Raw genomic sequence first — 19,541 nt, 5'->3', positions numbered from 1 at the left:
TCCACCTGTGCCTGCGGAGGCCATCGGAACCGACACACACGTGTACACACACACACACACACACAGGCCAAAACCCAATATTTACATTTGTATATTGCCGTATTTCAAGCCCCCGGGACGCAAACAGAGGACGAGACGCCTTCTGTTTGTTCCCTGTGTCCGATTAGAGCGTGACGCTGTCTGCTGCTTCTTACGAAGCTGAAGGGTCACAGTGTTTTGAACCCTCACCACGACCGTGTTCAGTGCAAACCCAAAAACAGCTGATCGGCTCATGCTGACGGACTCTGCCAGGCAACGTTTACGCGGCATATACAGCAGGGATTCGAACATGAGCTTGTTTGACATTTATAAAAGTCAGTCTGATTTTCAACCTTTATCTCTATAGCTCATCCCTGAAAATCTTCTTCGGGAAAAAACCTCAAGAGAAGGAAGCCGTTCTTCTCTGCTGGACCCTGTATATCCAGATAGATTATGGTAGAAAGAATTTTCGAAAAACTAGCAGATTCTAAAACGCTAGATTTTTATTTATCTGTACAATAGCTTTATAGGACTAAAAATGATAAGAAAAAAATACAAAAACAAACAGTTGGCCGATACAATGATACGAATATTGATATTGTGATAAATGTTTTGACTGTTTTGATAAATGTTATGCTTTTTCTGAAATATCATATTATTTAAAATGAAAAGTAATTATATACTGTACTGACTGAAAGCAGCCAATGTGGCATATGTGTGTGTGTGTGTGTGTGTGTGTGTGTGTGTGTGTGTGTGTGTGTGTGTGTATTGTTTTACATATATGCTGAAAATTGAAAATGAAGACAAATGTCACAAAATTCCTGTTAATTAGATTTCACACACTCTAAAATATGCCAAATCTCACTTAGGCTATTTCCATCTTGTGCCATCTATCTATTTCTCTCTCCATCCCTCCTCTTTATTTATTCCCTTTTGCCTCCTTACCCCCTCCCTCTCCCTCTGTCTCTCTTCGAAGAAATGGGATCATATAACCTCAGTAGTGCAATTAGCCTTAGAAATCTGTGGCCCATCCCATCGTGCCTTTGTGGAGAGCCTGACCGCTGTGGTCAACCAGAGTCTTCAGAAATGAGAGGGATAAAAAACGGGTCACTTTTGGAGATCAAAAATGATCCCAGAGCATCTAAAGAGTGGCTGGATATAAATGGAGCAACACTCCCAGTGCTGCTGTGGTCAGTGAAGGCTGGAGAAGTGATGGGATACAACCAATAAAACTGAAATCCAGCTCTGGAACAAGTGCAAAGAGAAAACATTATATATATATATATATATATATATATATATATATATATATATATATATATATATATATATATATATATATATATATATATTCTGTACTGAGCACAACATACACACACATCATCATCATACACACACACATCATCTGTATGGACTGCACAGACCTACACCACATACACACACTTCTAATATACATCTATCAACTTGTTTACATGCTGCTTACATTCATCAAACTGTTTACATGCTGTTTTGCACACTTTTTACTTTTTTGCTCTTTTCACACACTGTCTAACATTCCAGTCATTTTGCACATACTGTACAATATTTCAGTTGTTGCTGTTTTTGCACATAAATCTTATACACTATCACAGGGACCTGCTGCTAAGAAACCGTGTTCATTCTAGTATTACTGCACGCAATATTGTCTGAACTTACAGTATTTACATACAGTATTGACACTGGTCGTTCGGCGCTGTTTTCTGTTTACTGTCTTTTGTGTATCGTCTTTTTTGTATTTTGTGTATTGTCTTGTAACCTTTTGTTGTCTTTGTAGTCTTTTGTCCTGCACTGTCTTGCCTGTCTTGTCCTGCACTGTCTTGCCTGTCTTGTTTGTATTGTTCTGCACTGTCTTGCCTGTCTTGTCCTGCACTGTCTTGCCTGTCTTGTTTGTATTGTTCTGCACTGTCTTGTCTGTCTTGTCTTGCACTGTTTGCACCAGGTTGCACAGTAGCACTTTATGTATCTAGGACTACTTACTAAATCCTTAGCCCTGTCTTTGTTTTACAGTATGTAGCACCACGATCCTGGAGAAACGTTGTCTCATTTCACTGTGTACTGCAACAGCTATATATGTTTGAAATGACAATAAAAGCTTCTTGACTCTTGACTTGATATTTATATATATATTTATATTATATGTATGTATATACACACATTATATATATATATATATATATATATATATATATATATATATATATATATATATATATATATATATATATATATATATATAAACACAGTCATATGCAAAAGTTATGCATGTTCTAATTAATCAGTGCTAAGTAGTTACAGGTATTCAAATCAACAAAATGGCAAGGGTGCCCAAATTTATACTAAAAATATTTAACTGTTACTGTGAAATATTACTGTGTCCTTCAGTTATTTGATAGATCAAAATGAAATTGCTGATCCAAACACCCAAATATTTATAAATGAAAATCATGGAAATTGTCAGGGGTTCCTAAACTTTTGCATATGACATTATATATACAGTATATATCCAAAGTATCAACTAAATGAAGAGCTAGAAATAAAGTACACTGTGTCACATTTTTAAATTTCATGTCAAAATCATCACTCTGTCTCTGTCCCACAAAAGATATACAGAAGAAAGGATTTAGAAAAGCAGGACATGGAAAATCCCTACAATGCTAATATCTAAAGATTAGAATAGCCTTAAAATAGCGACCTAATCTACTGTGTGTCCTTTTTTTTCTTTTCTTTACTTTTCTCTTCTCTACTAATCATTTGTTCCTGATCATTTGAGCCGCAGGTTTATTGCGCTAATATGCTTTATAAAACTATGACATATAAATTTAATATAATACAAATATTGATACAATATTATAACGTTTAAAGTCTCGAGGATTTGTTTCTACTGAAAGGCTACGCGTATCGTGTTACTACAGTATGTGCATGTTGTCAGTTGTCTAATGATCCAGAATTTTCTCTATACATACTGTAAGTCTAGCTCACACTAAAGGGCCACACAAACAAACCAATAATAACCAATTCCTTAGCTTATATTTCCTGTTCATTTTTTTCTGTTTTTGCCTGGTAGCACGGCAGCATGGCTGACAACATGGAGGAACTGGTGTCTAAAAATGAATCCAGTGAAATGAACACAACAAAATAACGGCTGTGAGCAAAGGCAAGACTGACGCGTCAGGAAACATGACAGATGTGTTTAAACACTAAGCAAGCAGCCTGAAGAGTTAAAATAAAAAATACCAGAAGCTGTTTACCAGTCTGTCGTCACTGCTAATCACTAGCGTTAGCATCTAGTCTTATCGTTTCTTTACGATTAATGATGCATAAGTCGATAAGTCGGGAATGCTTGCGAAACGGAATTCAATACGGGCTAATAACCTTAAAAGCGATTCGATTTAGCTAATTATAAAGTTGACAGAATTATTTAAGCTGTGTGCTCTTTATTAAACTTTAGCACTGATGCTTATGAATTCTAATTTTAATTGTCTAACTTGATCGCCATGACGATAGATCCTATTAACGTTAAATTACAGCAAGTAGCATCATTTCTTACTAATAGTAACTGGTTTTGGTGGACGTTGATGACGAATATTGTCGTCCTGACGGTACCCGTATTACAATAGTATAACCTTGCGGTTCTATAGATCTGATTAAATACACATTATAATCCAGTGCTGGTTTATATTATGAACAGCATGTACACTAATTCCTCTCCGATTGCTTCTCTTTTTCTACCTATCCTGAAGCATCCAGAGATTGTTCCAGCTCTATTTATGTTCTGCTTCATGAAGATTCCGGACCTTCGCTGTAAAGACACACCGACTGCGTGAGGATCCTGAGGCATCTAGAGATGTTCCAGCTCCAGTTGGATTCCTCTTCATGAGGATTTCAGACATTCTAAGAGGAGATGCCATCTACATGTGAACATGTCTTTGAGAACAACAACCTCCTAATCGATATACAATTGTCAGACTGTATCTGACTGTAGAAAGGACATTATACATAATAACAAAGAAATTCATAATAAATCAAATTTTAAATTTAAATCTGACCCTAAATAGTTTAGAAGCTTTTCCTGCTCTCTTAAATCACCAGGGCAGCTTGAAGAAAAAAAATAAAATACTCCACTGTATTAAGTGTAGCCCCCAAGGCCTTGATATCAGTCTAAGGAGACATCATCTGTTAGAGCAGCACACACACACACACACACACACACACACACGGGGGCCACAGAGAGCATAAACTCACTATGTGATCAGTGTGAACTGTGTATTCTGGAGGCGTGAGCTACTAGAACAGATCAGAGCTCACGGTCATCCTGTGGTGGAGTGAAAATGAGCCAAGGCCAAAGCTAAACAAATTCAGGGTTCAAAAGTCAAACACAAAGCTCCCTCTACCAGCACATTCCCTCCCTCCAGTGTGCTTGTCTCTGCTGGGATTGAGCTGAGCCTCAGTGCTTTCTCGCTCGATTCGGCCCTTCTACACCACGGCTTCTGTTCCGAGCTGCCAACAAGCACCAAAGGTGTTTGGCTGCTTTTTAATGCCTTAAGAGATGCAGAGTTTAAATAAACCCTACAGATTAGACGGGGAAAAAAAAAAAAGTCTTTCCGAACTCGGCTACTTTTTCGCTCCTTCACCGCTCTGTCTCTTGGGATGACAGTGAGACAATGTTGCATTCTTCGCTCCCTTCGCTGGGAGATTAGCTGATGCCTGGCAGTGAATTATATGGCAAATTAGCTATAACAATGTGTGACACGGTGCCATATATCATTACGGACAATCCTTAAAATAGCCATCATCTACGTCTGAGCCAATGAGAGAAAAGCCTGAAAATGCAGAGGAATAGGTTGAGAAAAAAGAGAGAAGAAAGAAAGAAAGAAAGAAAGAAAGAAAGAAAGAAAGAAAGAAAGAAAGAAAGAAAGAAATATGGAAAGAAAATCTCTTTCATGACACACTCATTCAGGACATTCACTATATGGTCATTAGTATGTGGACACTTCATCATCGCACACATATGTCCTTATATAACATCCCGTTCCTTTACTGTTGCAATCAGCATCACTCTCTCATCTTTTTAAGCTTTCCACTAGATTTTAAAGCATGGCTGTGGGTGATCATTCAGCTACAAGAGCATTAGTAAGATCAAGCACTGATGTTTAAGAGTTCTGGGGTTCAGTCAGTTCATCCTAAAGCTGTTCAGTGGGGTTAAATCAGAGTTAGGGCTCTATGTAGGACAATCAAGTTCATAAACTCTACATTAACCTCCACACCATGTCTTCACGGAGCTCTGTGCTTTGTGCGCGGTAGCATTGTCATGCTGGAACATTGTTTGGACCCTTTAGTTCCAGTGAAGGAAAATTGTAGATCGACAGCATCCAAAGACATTCTATACAAGCGTGTGCTTCTAACTTTGTGGCACCAGTTTAAGGAAGGAACATGTATGGATGTGAAGGTCAGATGTCCACAAACCTTTGGCCATCTCGTGTTTGGAGTGTAATGTTCTCTTGTTTAGCTTTGTGTCTAATATATCTAAATGATGCAGTTACATCTAGGCATTGACATGAACAAAACTTTTGCTGTATAGTAGTGTTGGTACAATATCACAGTTTGTCACAGCGTTTGATCGGACAGTTTCCTCACCATGTACTTTTTGCCACAGGATTTCTTCAAAAGGATAGAGCCATTTTATAAACAAAGCGATATCTGTAAAATAGTTATTAAAAAAACAACTATCTAACAAAAGAAGCCTATTTGAATCATATCCAATGCTTTGTGTTTTTTTTTTGTTTTTTTACAATAACTGTGCAGGATTCACAACATCGCAATCATCTATGTGTGCATGACATACTGTATAACGCACATAATAAAATAAAATCACTTTTCAGTCTGTACGGAGATCAAGGATGTGGCTTAAATCTTCCGTCCTCCAGGCAAGAAAAGAATAGTATGAGTGTCAAATAGAGAAGCGCAGCATCTCGGCATCACGCTGCCATTTTCTGGCAGTTTCATGAGAGCATTTGGTAAAGGCCATAGGGGGTTATTAGATGGATGCTTTCTGTGTAATGAGAGTGCTGGCTTAATAACATTAGCTTGGATCACTGATTAAGAAAGTACTGCTGCCGAGCTTAAGTGGGCCAAACAGCTTTTCTATTTCTCTTTCATTCCCTCCATCCATGAGTAGACTTTGATGTGTCTGCATAAAAACTCCAATCGAAGTATAACATCGTGGCTGATCGTGATATGAAGGGGCTAGACGATAGCCGATTAGTCATGAGGTGCGTTGTTATGTTTCCTCTCCGAGCTCTGGAAGCAAAATGGAAAGCGCTTGTCTAATCACACAATATATGTTCTAAATCATCAAAACAAACACAGAATGAAATGTGAGTGCAAATGGAATAAAAATAGGAATATTGTTATAGGAATATTTTAGTTTATTTTAATAGCAAAGCTTACTGACATCTTCACTTATATTAATTGTCAGTATTAAAGCCTTCTTCAAACAGTCTGCATGTTTTTGATGCTTCTCTTGGACTGTGTAAAAGGCATCGCAGTCAAGTCAAGAAGCTTTTATTGTCCTTTCAACCATATATAGCTGATGCAGTACACAATGAAATGAGACCACGTTTCTCCAGGACCAGGGTGCTACATAACACAAACAAAGAACTAAGGACTTAATGTAAGTTAGTCCTAGCCACATAACATGCATCTGTGCAACCTGGTGCAAACAGTGCAAGACAAAAGACAGTGCAAACAAAAAATACGAAAGACTACAAGACGATACACAAAAGATGATACGCAAAAGCAGCACCGATCAGAGTACATAGTGTATGTTCTACAGTAAATGTGCAAAAATACTGGAATGAACACTTAATATAACAGCAGCAGTTATATGAGGTATTGTAATGAGTTGTGCAAAACAGCGACTGACTGGAATGTGCAACAGAACATGTGCAAAGACCAAAAACAGCATGTAAACAAGTACCTAGAGAGACAAGAGAGAAATCCTAATAGAAACTTATATTTTATGCTTGACAGAAATCTAAGCCTACTGTATATACTAACAGCTGCTAAGAAAGCAGCCACTTGGAGTAATTCAGATCAAATAAAATCTTAAATCAGACTCCCACGTACTCTTTTCCGTGTATGCATTTTTTTAAAACAGATATGCTAATTACAAATCTATTCGAAGCCAAATATGTCAAATCAGTCCAGAAATATAAGCCTGGTCCAAAACATGACTGAACCCCATTGCGAATGACACTAATCTGAGCCCTGCGAAAAGAGTCATATGTTTGTGTGCTCAGTGCAGTCATGCAGATGGTCGCTTTGAGTATCATTTACTTGGACGTTTGCTAAATGTCCACAAGACTGACAGATGCTCTACTTTAGGTGGCCACAACAATCGGCCGGAATCTATTACCAGCACATCTGTCACACATGACTTCTTGGCAGAGCTGACTTCCCGCTTTCCCCCCCAAAGTCAGACTGTTTCATCAATCCTGTATCTCCAATCACCATATGCACTGTCACATTCAATGTTACATAATATAAGTAACCAGACTGTGTTAACGCGCACTTCCTGAGGTATAGATATTAGATTAAAACACATATTGACTTGGAAAGTGTCTCGCTGTATGTTCACGCTTTTGCACTGGATGTTTAATCGGCTGGTCTTTTTCCGTCTCCTAAACTCTCTGTGTTTCTGTGCCCACTTTAGCCTCAGATTCCTGTCCAGGAGTCAGTGATATTTTACCTCCACCTCAAGGTTCAGTTTGTTCTGCTTTCAGAGATACTTCTCTGCTCAAAAGTGGTTATTTGTGTGACGTTAGCCTTCCCGTTAGCATGAAAAGGTCCTCATCAAGAAGGCTACATCTCATTCTGTCTTTTCACCTCTTCTGTGTAAACCCTAGAGATTGGGGTCAAAACAACAACCAGGCCACCATCACTGAGCTCACATGTTGCCCCTTCTCATGTTTGCTGTGAACATTAACTCAGACTCTTGACCTGTATCTGAATACTTTTCATTGCTGGCTGATTGATTCATTGTATGAATTAACAGGAGTACATGTGTCCCTAATAAAGTGGCCTTGAAGTGTACATGTCTATATAAAGCTCCTGCTTTTCTTTCTTTCTTTCTTTCTTTCTTTCTTTCTTTCTTTCTGCTGTAATTATTTATTTATTTATTTATTTTTCTTTCTTTCTTTCTTTCCTTCTTTCTTTCTTTGTACATGTGTCCCTAATAAAGTGGCCTTGAAGTGTACATGTCTATATAAAGCTCCTGCTTTTCTTTCTTTCTTTCTTTCTTTCTGCTGTAATTATTTATTTATTTATTTATTTATTTTTCTTTCTTTCTTTCTTTCTTTCTTTCTTTCTTTCTTTCTTTCTGTAATTATTTATTTATTTATTTATTTAGTTATTTATTCTTTCTTTCTTTCTTTCTTTCTTTCTTTCTTTCTTTCTGTAATTATTTATTTATTTAGTTAGTTATTTATTCTTTCTTTCTTTCTTTCTTTCTTTCTTTCTGTAATTATTTATTTATTTATTTATTTATTTTTCTTTCTTTCTTTCTTTCTTTCTCTTTCTTTCTTTCTTTCTTTCTTTGTACGTGTCCCTAATAAAGTGGCCTTGAAGTGTACATATCTATATAAAGCTCCTGCTTTTCTTTCTTTCTTTCTTTCTTTCTTTCTTTCTTTCTTTCTTTCTTGCTTTCTTTGTACACGTGTCCCTAATAAAGTGGCCTTGAAGAGTACATATCTATATAAAGCTCCTGCTTTTCTTTCTTTCTTTCTGTAATATTTATTTTTCTTTCTTTCTTTCTTTCTTTCTTTCTTTCTTTCTTTCTTTCTTTCTTTCTTGCTTTCTTTCTTGCTTTCTTTGTACATGTGTCCCTAATAAAGTGGCCTTGAAGAGTACATATCTATATAAAGCTCCTGCTTTTCTTTCTTTCTTTCTGTAATATTTATTTTTCTTTCTTTCTTTCTTTCTTTCTTTCTTTCTTTCTTTCTTTCTTTCTTTCTTTCTTTCTTTTTTCTTTCTTTTTCTCTCCTTCCATGATGCAAGATAACCCCAGAGTTGGAACACATGTATTCAAAATAATGCCTGCTAGGCTCTTGTAACCATCAGCTGCAGTGTAACCTGAACCTCGCCGTTCACAATCTGTGTACTCTTTTTCTTCTAACTGAACAGCTTAGCGACTATGTTCTAAACCGGTAGTACACATATACACCATTAGTACACTACACATATATAAATCTTCCCCTACTAACCCTGAAAGAAGATAATGGTGACAAAGGTTTTTATAGTACAGTCAAGTGAAAATGGTCTCTACATGTTAGTTAATTTAAAGAGATCAATTTTTTATATATTTTTCTATATTCTCACACCTTTAATCCATGCCTCCTAACAGGAGTCTGATGCTAGCACCGATTGACAAGATCCATACTGATGAAGAAAAGTGCTTTGACTACTTTATTTATATCTGTAGATTATTTTATACTACATTTCTATCAATAACACCAGGTCAGACATTACATATGCATTTCTGAGAGACTAAACAGCTGCAATGCTAAACTGTAAGCTATTAGTTTCCCTTACTGCTAATGGAATTAGCCTCAAAGCACTAGTGCAAAACCACAAAGCAAGCTGCTAACTCATTGCTCATTAGCCTGTAGGTGAGTAGCCGGAGTTACCAACATAAGAAAAAACGCTAAAGAAATACTTTAGACACTGTAGTTGTAGAGTTGTAAAGCTAGCAATTTAGCTAGCTAGTACATGGTGAGGAAATAGTGATGAGTAATAATTATTTGCTTTATTGTTAACAATATTTGCGTTTCATGTTCCACAAAATAGCAGAATAACGTTTACGGCATGTTACGTCCTGAACTGTTTTCTTTTTTTTGTTGCTACAGTTATTTGCCAATGTGAACACTTTTGATGATTTAAGCAAGAAAAAGATGTTAAATCATGCTATAGCTGTTCTCCTTTTGTCTTGAAGACTTTACTTGTGCCTGAAATATAAAACTTCTGACTTTTACAAAATTCTTAAACTGGACAATATTTTTCCCAAAACATCTTTTCACAAAACCTTCACCATAACAATGATTTCAGGCATTTTTAATACTTAGCTGCTGTTATTGAAACCAAATCAACATCTTCTGACCAATCAGAATCAAGCACTGTGGTATAAAGACAGAAAAAAAATGTCGATGTATGTTAATGAGCTGAAACCCATGATGATGGTTTTGTGAAACCTAAATCATTTCAAGAAATATTGATGTCTTGCTTCTAGCATTTGCATAGCTTGCCTAGCTACATGCTAGCTACATTATTAACCTTATGTACCATACAGTTTTTTGTTTGTTTGTTTGTTTGTTTACTTTTTTTAATGTGCACAGAGTACGATTTGTCGGGACCAAACGTCCCAAACACTTAAACGCTTGGAGATAAAGATAGGAATAAGTTTTGAACGATGTTTTACTCATTGAGCCCCAATTTCCAACTATGTACACACAGCTCTGCCCAAAGCTTGTGGTTCAACTGTGGATTGTATGCAGAATACAGTCTGTGTTAGCAAGGAAAACATTACAAAACATAAGGCTGCATAACTGCTTGAAAATAGAACTGTTTGAAAGCTGAGCTACGAGTCTATAAACACACAACTTCAGCTTACAATGATTTGTAGGGCTGTGAAGTGGAATTGTGGGCGTGTCTATCAAATGACTGACAACAGACCTATTTACATACAAAGAAACAAAACAAGAAGGTCCCCATTTTTCCCCTTCTTTGTAACACACGTGTACTAATAAGAAAGGGAGAAAACTATTGTCTACTGCACCTTTAACACACTCAGGTGCGTTGTGTTTGCTATTCAGAAGGATGGGAAACAGAACCTTGTCCACCATGTTGACAAACCTCAACAATTTTAACCTGTTCATCAGTGTTCATATATAAAACATATAAAACTATTAGTACACTGGTCTCATAAACACGTGAGGGGGAAAAACACACACACACACCTGTTTGAATGCATGGCGTGAGACGCGGTAACCATGGTAACGTGGTAACAGACCACACACACACACACACACACACACACACACACACACACACACACAGAGTGATTCTTACCTGCAGGGCTCTCGGGCTGGATGCGCGTCCACGTGACCCGAGTGGACGTGAGAACCACGTCGTGGCTTTTCTTGCCGATCTGAAAGATTCCTCTTACAATCGGTTTACTTTCGTTACCGGACTTTTCCTTCCTTCCGTGACCTGAAAGGGTTTCCCCGGGGGAGATGGGCCGGGGCTCTGGAACGGAGCGTTTCTCGCTTTCTTGCGCTTGTTGCTGTTTCTTCTTCCTCTTCTTCCTCTTCCTCTTTTCCGTAACACGGTTTCCTGTAAGCGCAGGAGACTTGGACACCGGTTGCTTCTTCTCCTTTAACTCCTCTCGGCTCTCCGACCAAGCGTTAGGGCCATTTATTGCACTTTTCAGGGATTCAAACATGTTTAAAGTGTAACATCCACAGCACTGGCTGGGTTTTGGCGTCACAGTTGCTAATCAGCTGGGCGTGCGCGCTCCCGACATGGCCGGAGCCCTCCGGTGGCGCGCGTAACCGCTAGGTAGTCCTGGCTACGGACGCGGGCGCGCGCTTCAATCAGTCGCTTGGTTTTAATACATTCTTCCATTTTTCATGCAATTCCACATACAACATTGCTCTTACATTATTATTATTATTATTATTATTATTATTATTATTATTATTATTATTATTATTATTATTATTATTATGATACCCCTGAAACATAGCAGGCCTTAGATAACTTTCATAATAAAATATTACTACAGGGTTCAAACTATTCACGTGCACTTTTCTTGTTTGCCAGTATTTAAGACTGATGTGTGAATTCTAAGCGAATCTTAAAATCTCAGTGATCTGATACTAGTACAAAATAGCATAATTTTGACAATTTCTTAAGAAATTCACACATTTAAATCTAGGCGCAAAATGCATAAAAAAGGTTGATGCCAAATTACATACCATCCTAATCTGAGGATAGATAAATACTAAGCTATAATTTAAATTGGATACAGCTTTATATGTATTCTTAATAACCTCTATAAGTATTAGAACTTAACTTGAACATATTTATTGTTAGGTGGCTCAGACCTAACCAGCTATCCTATAGTATCCTTGTTGTAACATTATAACTCGCCTATAATATAATATACATGTAAATAAATACGATAGTTTATATTATATAGCTATATACAGTAGGTATCCTATAGGCTTAGATTTAGCTCAAGCCAACAATCTACAGTATCGTTACCTTCTGAAAGCAGTCCCACTGTAATAAGCATCATTTATTACTAATTATATTTTGCTCTTTAAACATATCTAAAAAAAATACATAAATAATTAAATAAATAAATAAATAAATACATACATACACTAAAAAAATAAATAATAATAATAATAATAATAATAATAATAATAATAATAATAATAATAACAACAACAATACATAAATAAATAAATAACCACGCAGAAATGGTCCCTTGTTGATGGTTAAAATAACTTATTTTAAAAAAAAAGAAAAGAAAAAGAAAACCTCCGAAATGTAAGTGCGTAAACATGAGACCCCGGAAAGCTCATCTAAGCGGCTCAGTTCTCAGGGGAATAAAATAACTTATTATAGAGCTCCAAATCTAATTTGCTCAAATTAAATAGTCCCATGAACACTTATTAATGGCTTTACTAACCTTTTCCCTCTCAGTGGCAGTCCATAGTAAACAGATGATCATTTATTATCCTTTTTACACAAACATTTCCTCAAGCCTATACACTGATCAGCAAAAATAATGTAAAAATTCACTCCTCTCCTCGACGTCTAATATTATGTAACCCAAGCATCATATACTATGTCGATCTGAACGATCACACTGTACAGATCAATAGATCCATAAGACTGAATCTGTTGTCTCAAAACTGTATTTTTACTGCTTCAATTATTCAGTGATTTGTTTTACATAAATTAGCCAACACTCTGTGATTAATTACCCCCCTGAAGGTTACAATCTGAGACTCTGTGTTTAATTGAATCAGGCTGAATCCTGTATATTTGGTGAGAGTTTAATGTGTGCTATCAGTTATTGGGTTAAAATCCTAATCAGATCGCTGAGAAAGCATTTTGTGTGTGTGTGTGTGTGTGTGTGTATTTTGATAACCTCTATAAAATAGATTGGCATTAGGTTGTTTCTCCCTAATGACAGAGGTATTGGGTTATGCAATGAATGTCCATGCATTAAAACAGGATCATTTTCATAAATTAAAACCTCCCCCTGCAGTAGGAACATCTGTGGCTCACATGCGCTCATTTTGCATAAATGATGGCTGTATGGAAATGACTGAACAGCCACTTGGGCAAAGAAAATACAACCGATAACACCAAAATCAGCAAATCGATATTCTGTAGATCTGCTTCTTGTTATTTGTTACAGATGTTATTGTTATATAAAATGCGCTAATTGGAGAATAAATCAAATGACATTTTTAACTGTGGTTTTTATTTCGATCTATAGTATTCTGTGGATATATTTTCACAGTCTCGTTTTTTTTTCGTTTAAATACTTACATTTCGATTTGTCCTTTAAATTATTAGGTGTTTTTTTTTAGTTCGTTTTAAACAAAATAAATCTGATAGACAGTATAGACTTGTACAGCCTATAATCTAGTGACCAGAATGACCATATGGTGCAGCAACCTGTCGATTGCAATAGCAACAATTTGCTAAATAAATGTAAAACATGGAATATTTTATTACAAAAAAAAAAAAACTAATAAATTCTATTTTCTATATGCTACATTCTTTTTCTCTTATTATAGAAATATCAACAATAAATATCATGAGATCAAAATTTGCCCATAACTCTTAAAAGTTTTCTGCATTAAAATAAAAGTAGCTCGTGCATTTTTGTTTAAGTTTGACCCACTTAATACATTTTAATATATGAAACGCCAAATCTGCGTTATGCATGAACATATTTTGTGACCAAGCAGCTACAAATAATTTCAACAAAGTATAATAGATTTCAGTGTTTATTTCCATTTTGATAAGGTCAACCCCTTTTTTGTTTTGTTTTGCTTGTTTGTTTTTTTACAGGGTGCAGTTTTTCAGGTGATAGTCAAGCTTTTTAATATATATATGTATATACAACATCAATACTTTTCTAACACCAAATCTTTTCCAGCACTCAAACAGTTTAATAAAGTCCATGATTTCTTTCTTTTCTTTTCTTTCTTTTTTTTTTTTTTAAATAAGTGATCTGTCATTATTGTGGCTGTTTAAAAACTGAAGGGATTTTGGAAGGAATCAAAGGATGGATTTGTGCAATATTGCATGATTTTACAGTAAATGATTGATTGCTAAGGCAACATAACAGAGTCTTATAAGCACTTGCCTGCTGGTTTCACCCCTTGTGTATTACTAGAGTGACCATTGTTTTTTTTTTTTTTTTGTACAAACAAGATAAAATCAATTTAGTTATATAAAACATTAATGTTTGGGGATAGGGGTTGTTTAGGGCTTGCATGGAGCACGAATCCGACTTTATAAAAAAATTAACAATTCTATTACAAAAATCACAACAAAATAATTCAGTATGGGATAAAGTAGTATGAGTAGTAGTAAGTAGTAAGTAGTAAAATGTAGTAGGTTGAAAAATATAGCAATCTCTCTATTCATTTCTATAATTGGCCCAGTATATTTGATTAAAAATTGCATAGTTTTTTCCCAAATTATTGCTTTGTGATTTTTTTTTTGTGTAACATGGAGAATTAACACATTCTGAATTAAGGTCACGCCTCTGTTTTCCACCTGTGACTGTGACCACGATGCACAGTAGTTAGTGCATATAGTTAAAATTACAATACATAAGATGAAGGAGAGAATATGTGCATCCTCTTTTTTCTCCTATCAAGGCAGTAATAAAGACAATAAATACATACCATAAGATTAAGCATATAATGTGTGTGTGTGTGTGTGTGTGTGTGTGTGTGTGTGAACAGCAGAAAAAAAGCCCTGCAATATCGAATTAACATACACAGTGATTAAACGAGTGTAAAAACAAATAAAACACTGAAATAGCCGGGCCAGAAAGCCTGGAAGCCTTCATTACTGTTTCTATCATCATGCTAGCTAGCATATTCAATGGTATTGGAGTATATTTGAGCAATAAACACGTTGTTGTTTTTTTACATACTGTCTGGAATGATATTGTTTGTTTGACCAAATAATTTACATCATGTTGAAAGTGTATCGCTAACTGTTCTATTAAGCTAAAAACAAAACCTACCTAAACCTGAACCAACTCGATTCATTATTTTTCTTGCTTTTCTTACATCTAATACTAGCAAGTCTACAATTTCAAATGATATAGCATTTATACGTCTATATAGAAATTTTGTTTTGTGCCCTGATTTGCTAGCTGTTACATTCAAGAACACTATTGGTGTATTAACCAATCAGCACCAAGTTTTTATGTGTGTAACAGTTAAAAATATATAATAATTAACATATTTTACAAATGTAACACAACACAATGCGGCGTGTGGACTTTGTCATCATCATGTTGGCCATCAGCTAGCTAATACAGGTGTAAAACTGATGTGTTTTCAAAAACAGGGGGAAAAAATTATTTCAAACGTACTGCTTACATTTTTTGTGACTTTTTAGGTAGAGTCTACACACAGAGAAGACTAGTTGGCTATTAACCAATTAGAATGCGATCATTCAGACCACATTTGAAGAATTTACTTTCTTTTTATACATATACTACTATACCATATATAAGCAGTGATGGTTATTTTTTTTAAACATCACCATAATGTAGGCTAACTAAAGCCTCTGGAAGCTCAAAGGACCAACACAGGTGTGTTTCTCTGAATAAGGTGTGTGTGTGTGTGTGTGTGTGTGTGTGTGTGTGTGTGTGTGTGTGTGTGTGTGTGTGTGTGTGTGTGTGTGTGAAGTCTCTGGTTCGTTCACCTGCCCGACTTGAGGTAACCTTTCAACACCGACTTTAAGTCCAGCACGTGAAGGAACCATAACTTATTGAGCAATAGACAAACTACTCCTCGCTCGCGCAGTAACATTTCCCACGCAGATCATAGCGCGGTCCCACGAACCCCGTGTCATTGCAAAACTTTTTTGTTCTTTTGAATAAAAAAAGTGTGTTAATTCAAATGTGGGGCATTTTTTCTGCTGCTCTCCCTCTTTTTTTTTTTTTTTGCAACAAGCCATAGACAGGTAACCATGATGACACTATATGACTCATGATAACCATGATAACTATATGAATCGAACAGTCTCTGGAGCTCACAAGTCCTCTCGAGCTCACGAGTCGTGAAATATGGCGTTGAGTTGCGCGTTCATGTGCACGACTCGTTCGTGATGAGAGTGGCCCTCGTAGGGCACGACGTTCTCCATGGGTGGTAAATCGTAAAGAGGGGCGTGGTGATGGTGATGTGGGTGATGGTGATGGTGGTGTCCCGGCGGCGGCGCGTGGTGATGGTACGGCTGCACGCCGCCACCGAACGCGTGATAGTTCTTTTCGAACTCCGTCGGCGGCTCGTGCTTGAAGGAAAAGTTTCCGTTGACGCTCAGCGGCGGGCTGAGCGGCCCGTCGAAGGACGCGGCGGGGCTGTGCGCGCAGTCCGCCAGCGCGGAGTCGTAAAATGGTTCTGCCTGCAAGGTGCTCGGCGGCTGTGGCGGCGGAGGCGGTGGTGGCGGTAAGAGCAACGTGCTCCCGTACGCGTGCGCCGCTGATTTGGCGTGAAACCCGTGGTGCGGCGCGCCGTCCGCTGCGCCGTATGGGGGGCTCGGTAGACCGGGGCTCTGATAGCAGTACGGGTGCATGCTGGCGTATGATGCGACGCTCGCTCCGTGCCCATGAGTCTGCTGCTCGGGCAAGAAAGTCCGTGGATTGAGCTGCAAACACCCTGCCACTAGATTAGTCGTGGGCTGCGAAAGACCTTTGCACAAAGCCTGCACGAACGACACCAGGTCCGGACTCTCACCCGATCGCAAGATCTCAGACAGCGCCCAGATATAATTCTTGGCCAGACGAAGCGTCTCGATCTTGGACAGCTTCTGCGTTTTGGAGTAGCACGGCACCACTTTGCGCAGACTCTCCAGAGCGTCGTTCAAGCCGTGCATGCGGTTGCGCTCGCGCGCATTCGCTTTCATGCGCCTCATCTTGAACCTCTGCATACGCGCCTTCGTCATCTTCTTCTTTTTCGGGCCACGCCGTTTGGGCTTGCTCGCGTCGTCGCCCTCTTCCTCTTCTTCCTCCTCTTCCTCTTCCTCCTCTTCTTCCTCCTCCAGCTCGTGCGCGTCCTCGAGCATGTGCACAGCTTCCTCTTCGTCGTTCTCCAGGTCTTGGCGCATGGCCTCGTGCCCGGGCTTCTGCTTCTTCTCAGTCCAGTTGGCGCTGCCGGCCTGAGACTCGATCATTGAGGGTTCTTCAGTGCAAGATTTCGTCATGATCCTGACACACACACACACACACACACACACACACACACACACACACACACACACACACACACACAGTGAACAGACTTCGTGAGAAAAAATAATTGGATGATATTTTCCCATTCGCAACAACAGACATGCGTACAATTAAACAAACAGTATAATTAAGAATTTAGATTAGTGATGAAGGAAAGGGGAACATCAACAATGTGGAAAATTGCTGTTATTAAACAGAATCCTCTACACTTATTATTAAAGCATGATTCAGTTATATCTGGACTACAACGCGTTAAGATCAGAGCTTAAGACTTTAGCACTTTTTTTTAAATAAAAAAAAAATTTAACTAAATTCTTTTTCAGCGAAGATGTAACGTGCATAAAATTTCCCCAGAGCTGTGATTAAAGATGCAGTTGGCCAAATACACATTTTCAGGTGGAAAATGGAGGTTAATTGCACACACAATAAAAAGTACCACCTTTCTTAAATAGAGCCTTATTTATTTATTCATTTGTTCATTCACTTAAACATGTTCACCAAAGATGAAGGAGATGCCAGTTTACACCCTGTCATGACATGAGCTCCCGACAATTCCCATAAATCCCTGTGCTGGTCCTAAAGAACCACTGGCTGCATTGAATGTTTGTTTACTTTTACCTCCGTCTTCAACCAAGTTTCGGTTTGGTAACTACAGTAACTGAATGAGCTGGAAAAAGAGAAATCACCAAAATGCTTAGAGGACCTCTAAGACCTCTCCAGGACCAGGACGGAGAAAAGAAAACTGATCTTCATTGGTTTAGGAAAGAGTTACTGTAGGGATACATAAACCTGGAGATGGATAGTTTACCCCTCAGATTAGACTGAATAAAAAACGCGTATGAATTTATTTTCAGTTCATAAAAACAGACTGTTTGTTAGTCAACTCTTTGTTAACTCAGAAACTGTTAACATTATTCTTCTTGCTGCTGCTGTTGCACCTTTTCTCCAAGTGCTATCATGAGTAATAATCGTTCTTCTAAATTTGACAAATTATTCTTGAATATTTAGAACAGTAAATAAAATCTGAACAAAATAATTAACGATAGCATAATCTTTTCTTTTTCTTAAATGATGTCAACAGTGTAACTTATCCAAACTGCAAGAGGATACCAATGTTTCAAGTCTTTGCCATTATAATCTATATTCTCGCCTAATATTTTTTTTTATTCCCATTAGGTCAATGTCATGAGTTGAATAACCTATTTTTTTATATGTATAATTAATGTATGCATTAATACATTAATGGAATAAGAGTTAACACACAAACCAGGGTTCAAACTTTCCACAAAAAAATGCTCCAAACAATTTTAAATACGCTTGTCCAAAAATTCTTCCTCATCTAGGTCACAACGTGATGAGGAAACAAAAAAAGAAAGAAACATTTTTCTATTCATGTTGTTTGTTTGTTGTTGCTTTTTGTTTTTTTTAATGAAGCACGCGCCATGTGTGAGGGAGGAATAAAGTTGATAAATAAATAAAGATGACTATACCTGTGTGTCGTGTTGTGTTCAGTGTCCCGTTATGGTTGCTTCATGCCCCTCTGCATTTGAATGTTTCAGATCCTGCGGATAATGAGGATGACGAAGATGATGAGGATGATGATCAAGTGGCAGCGCGTGAACGGGATGCTGCGCTTTATATAGGAGCGTTGATGATGCTGGGAGATGCGCGTGTGCCTGTGTTCTATCTCTAATTCCCCCCTGCTCTGCACCAATGGCTGGCTGAGGAGGAGAACAGGCCCCGCCTCTCTCTCTCTCTCTCTCTCTCTCTCTCTCTCTCTCTCTCTCTCTCTCTCTCTCTCTTTTCTTTTTTACCCCCGGCACGCGCCATATGGCTGACTACGTCAGGAAAACGGGCCCCGGAGCGTCACGTGACAGCTTCCGTTCGCATTCCCCGTATTCCCGTATTGTGGTCGAGTGAAAGGAAG

General features: G+C 37.7%; 2 protein-coding genes across 3 annotated transcripts in view; both read right to left on the bottom strand.

The window, feature by feature from the left end:
• The window catches only part of cerkl (ceramide kinase-like), an 82,353-nt gene extending 70,708 nt beyond the window's left edge, over positions 1 to 11,645 (bottom strand). The window contains exon 1 of one of the 2 annotated variants that reach the window (XM_060877032.1): positions 11,179 to 11,645. In XM_060877032.1, the coding sequence (XP_060733015.1) occupies positions 11,179 to 11,551 (373 nt within the window). In that variant the 5' untranslated portion in view covers positions 11,552 to 11,645. The remainder of the gene's footprint in view (positions 1 to 11,178) is intronic. The other variant, XM_060877035.1, reaches the window with a different exon arrangement.
• A 4,350-nt stretch (positions 11,646 to 15,995) lies between these two features.
• neurod1 (neuronal differentiation 1) lies at positions 15,996 to 19,240 on the bottom strand. The gene is made up of 2 exons (XM_060877030.1): positions 19,105 to 19,240; positions 15,996 to 17,590 (listed from the first exon to the last, which is right to left on the bottom strand). The coding sequence occupies exon 2, from the start codon at positions 17,584 to 17,586 to the stop codon at positions 16,438 to 16,440; it is 1,149 nt and encodes a 382-aa protein (XP_060733013.1). The 5' UTR covers positions 17,587 to 17,590; positions 19,105 to 19,240; the 3' UTR covers positions 15,996 to 16,437.
• Positions 19,241 to 19,541: the final 301 nt, after the last annotated feature.

Source organism: Tachysurus vachellii, chromosome 8 (genome assembly GCF_030014155.1).
Source record: "Tachysurus vachellii isolate PV-2020 chromosome 8, HZAU_Pvac_v1, whole genome shotgun sequence".
Lineage (NCBI taxonomy): Eukaryota > Metazoa > Chordata > Actinopteri > Siluriformes > Bagridae > Tachysurus > Tachysurus vachellii.
Note: the sequence above shows the minus strand (reverse complement) of the source record. Positions and strands in the feature narration are given on the sequence as shown.

Bases quoted from the DNA above. Each gene is read 5' to 3' on its own strand.
- neurod1 (XM_060877030.1), bottom strand. From the start codon at position 17,586: ATGACGAAATCTTGCACTGAAGAACCCTCAATGATCGAGTCTCAGGCC.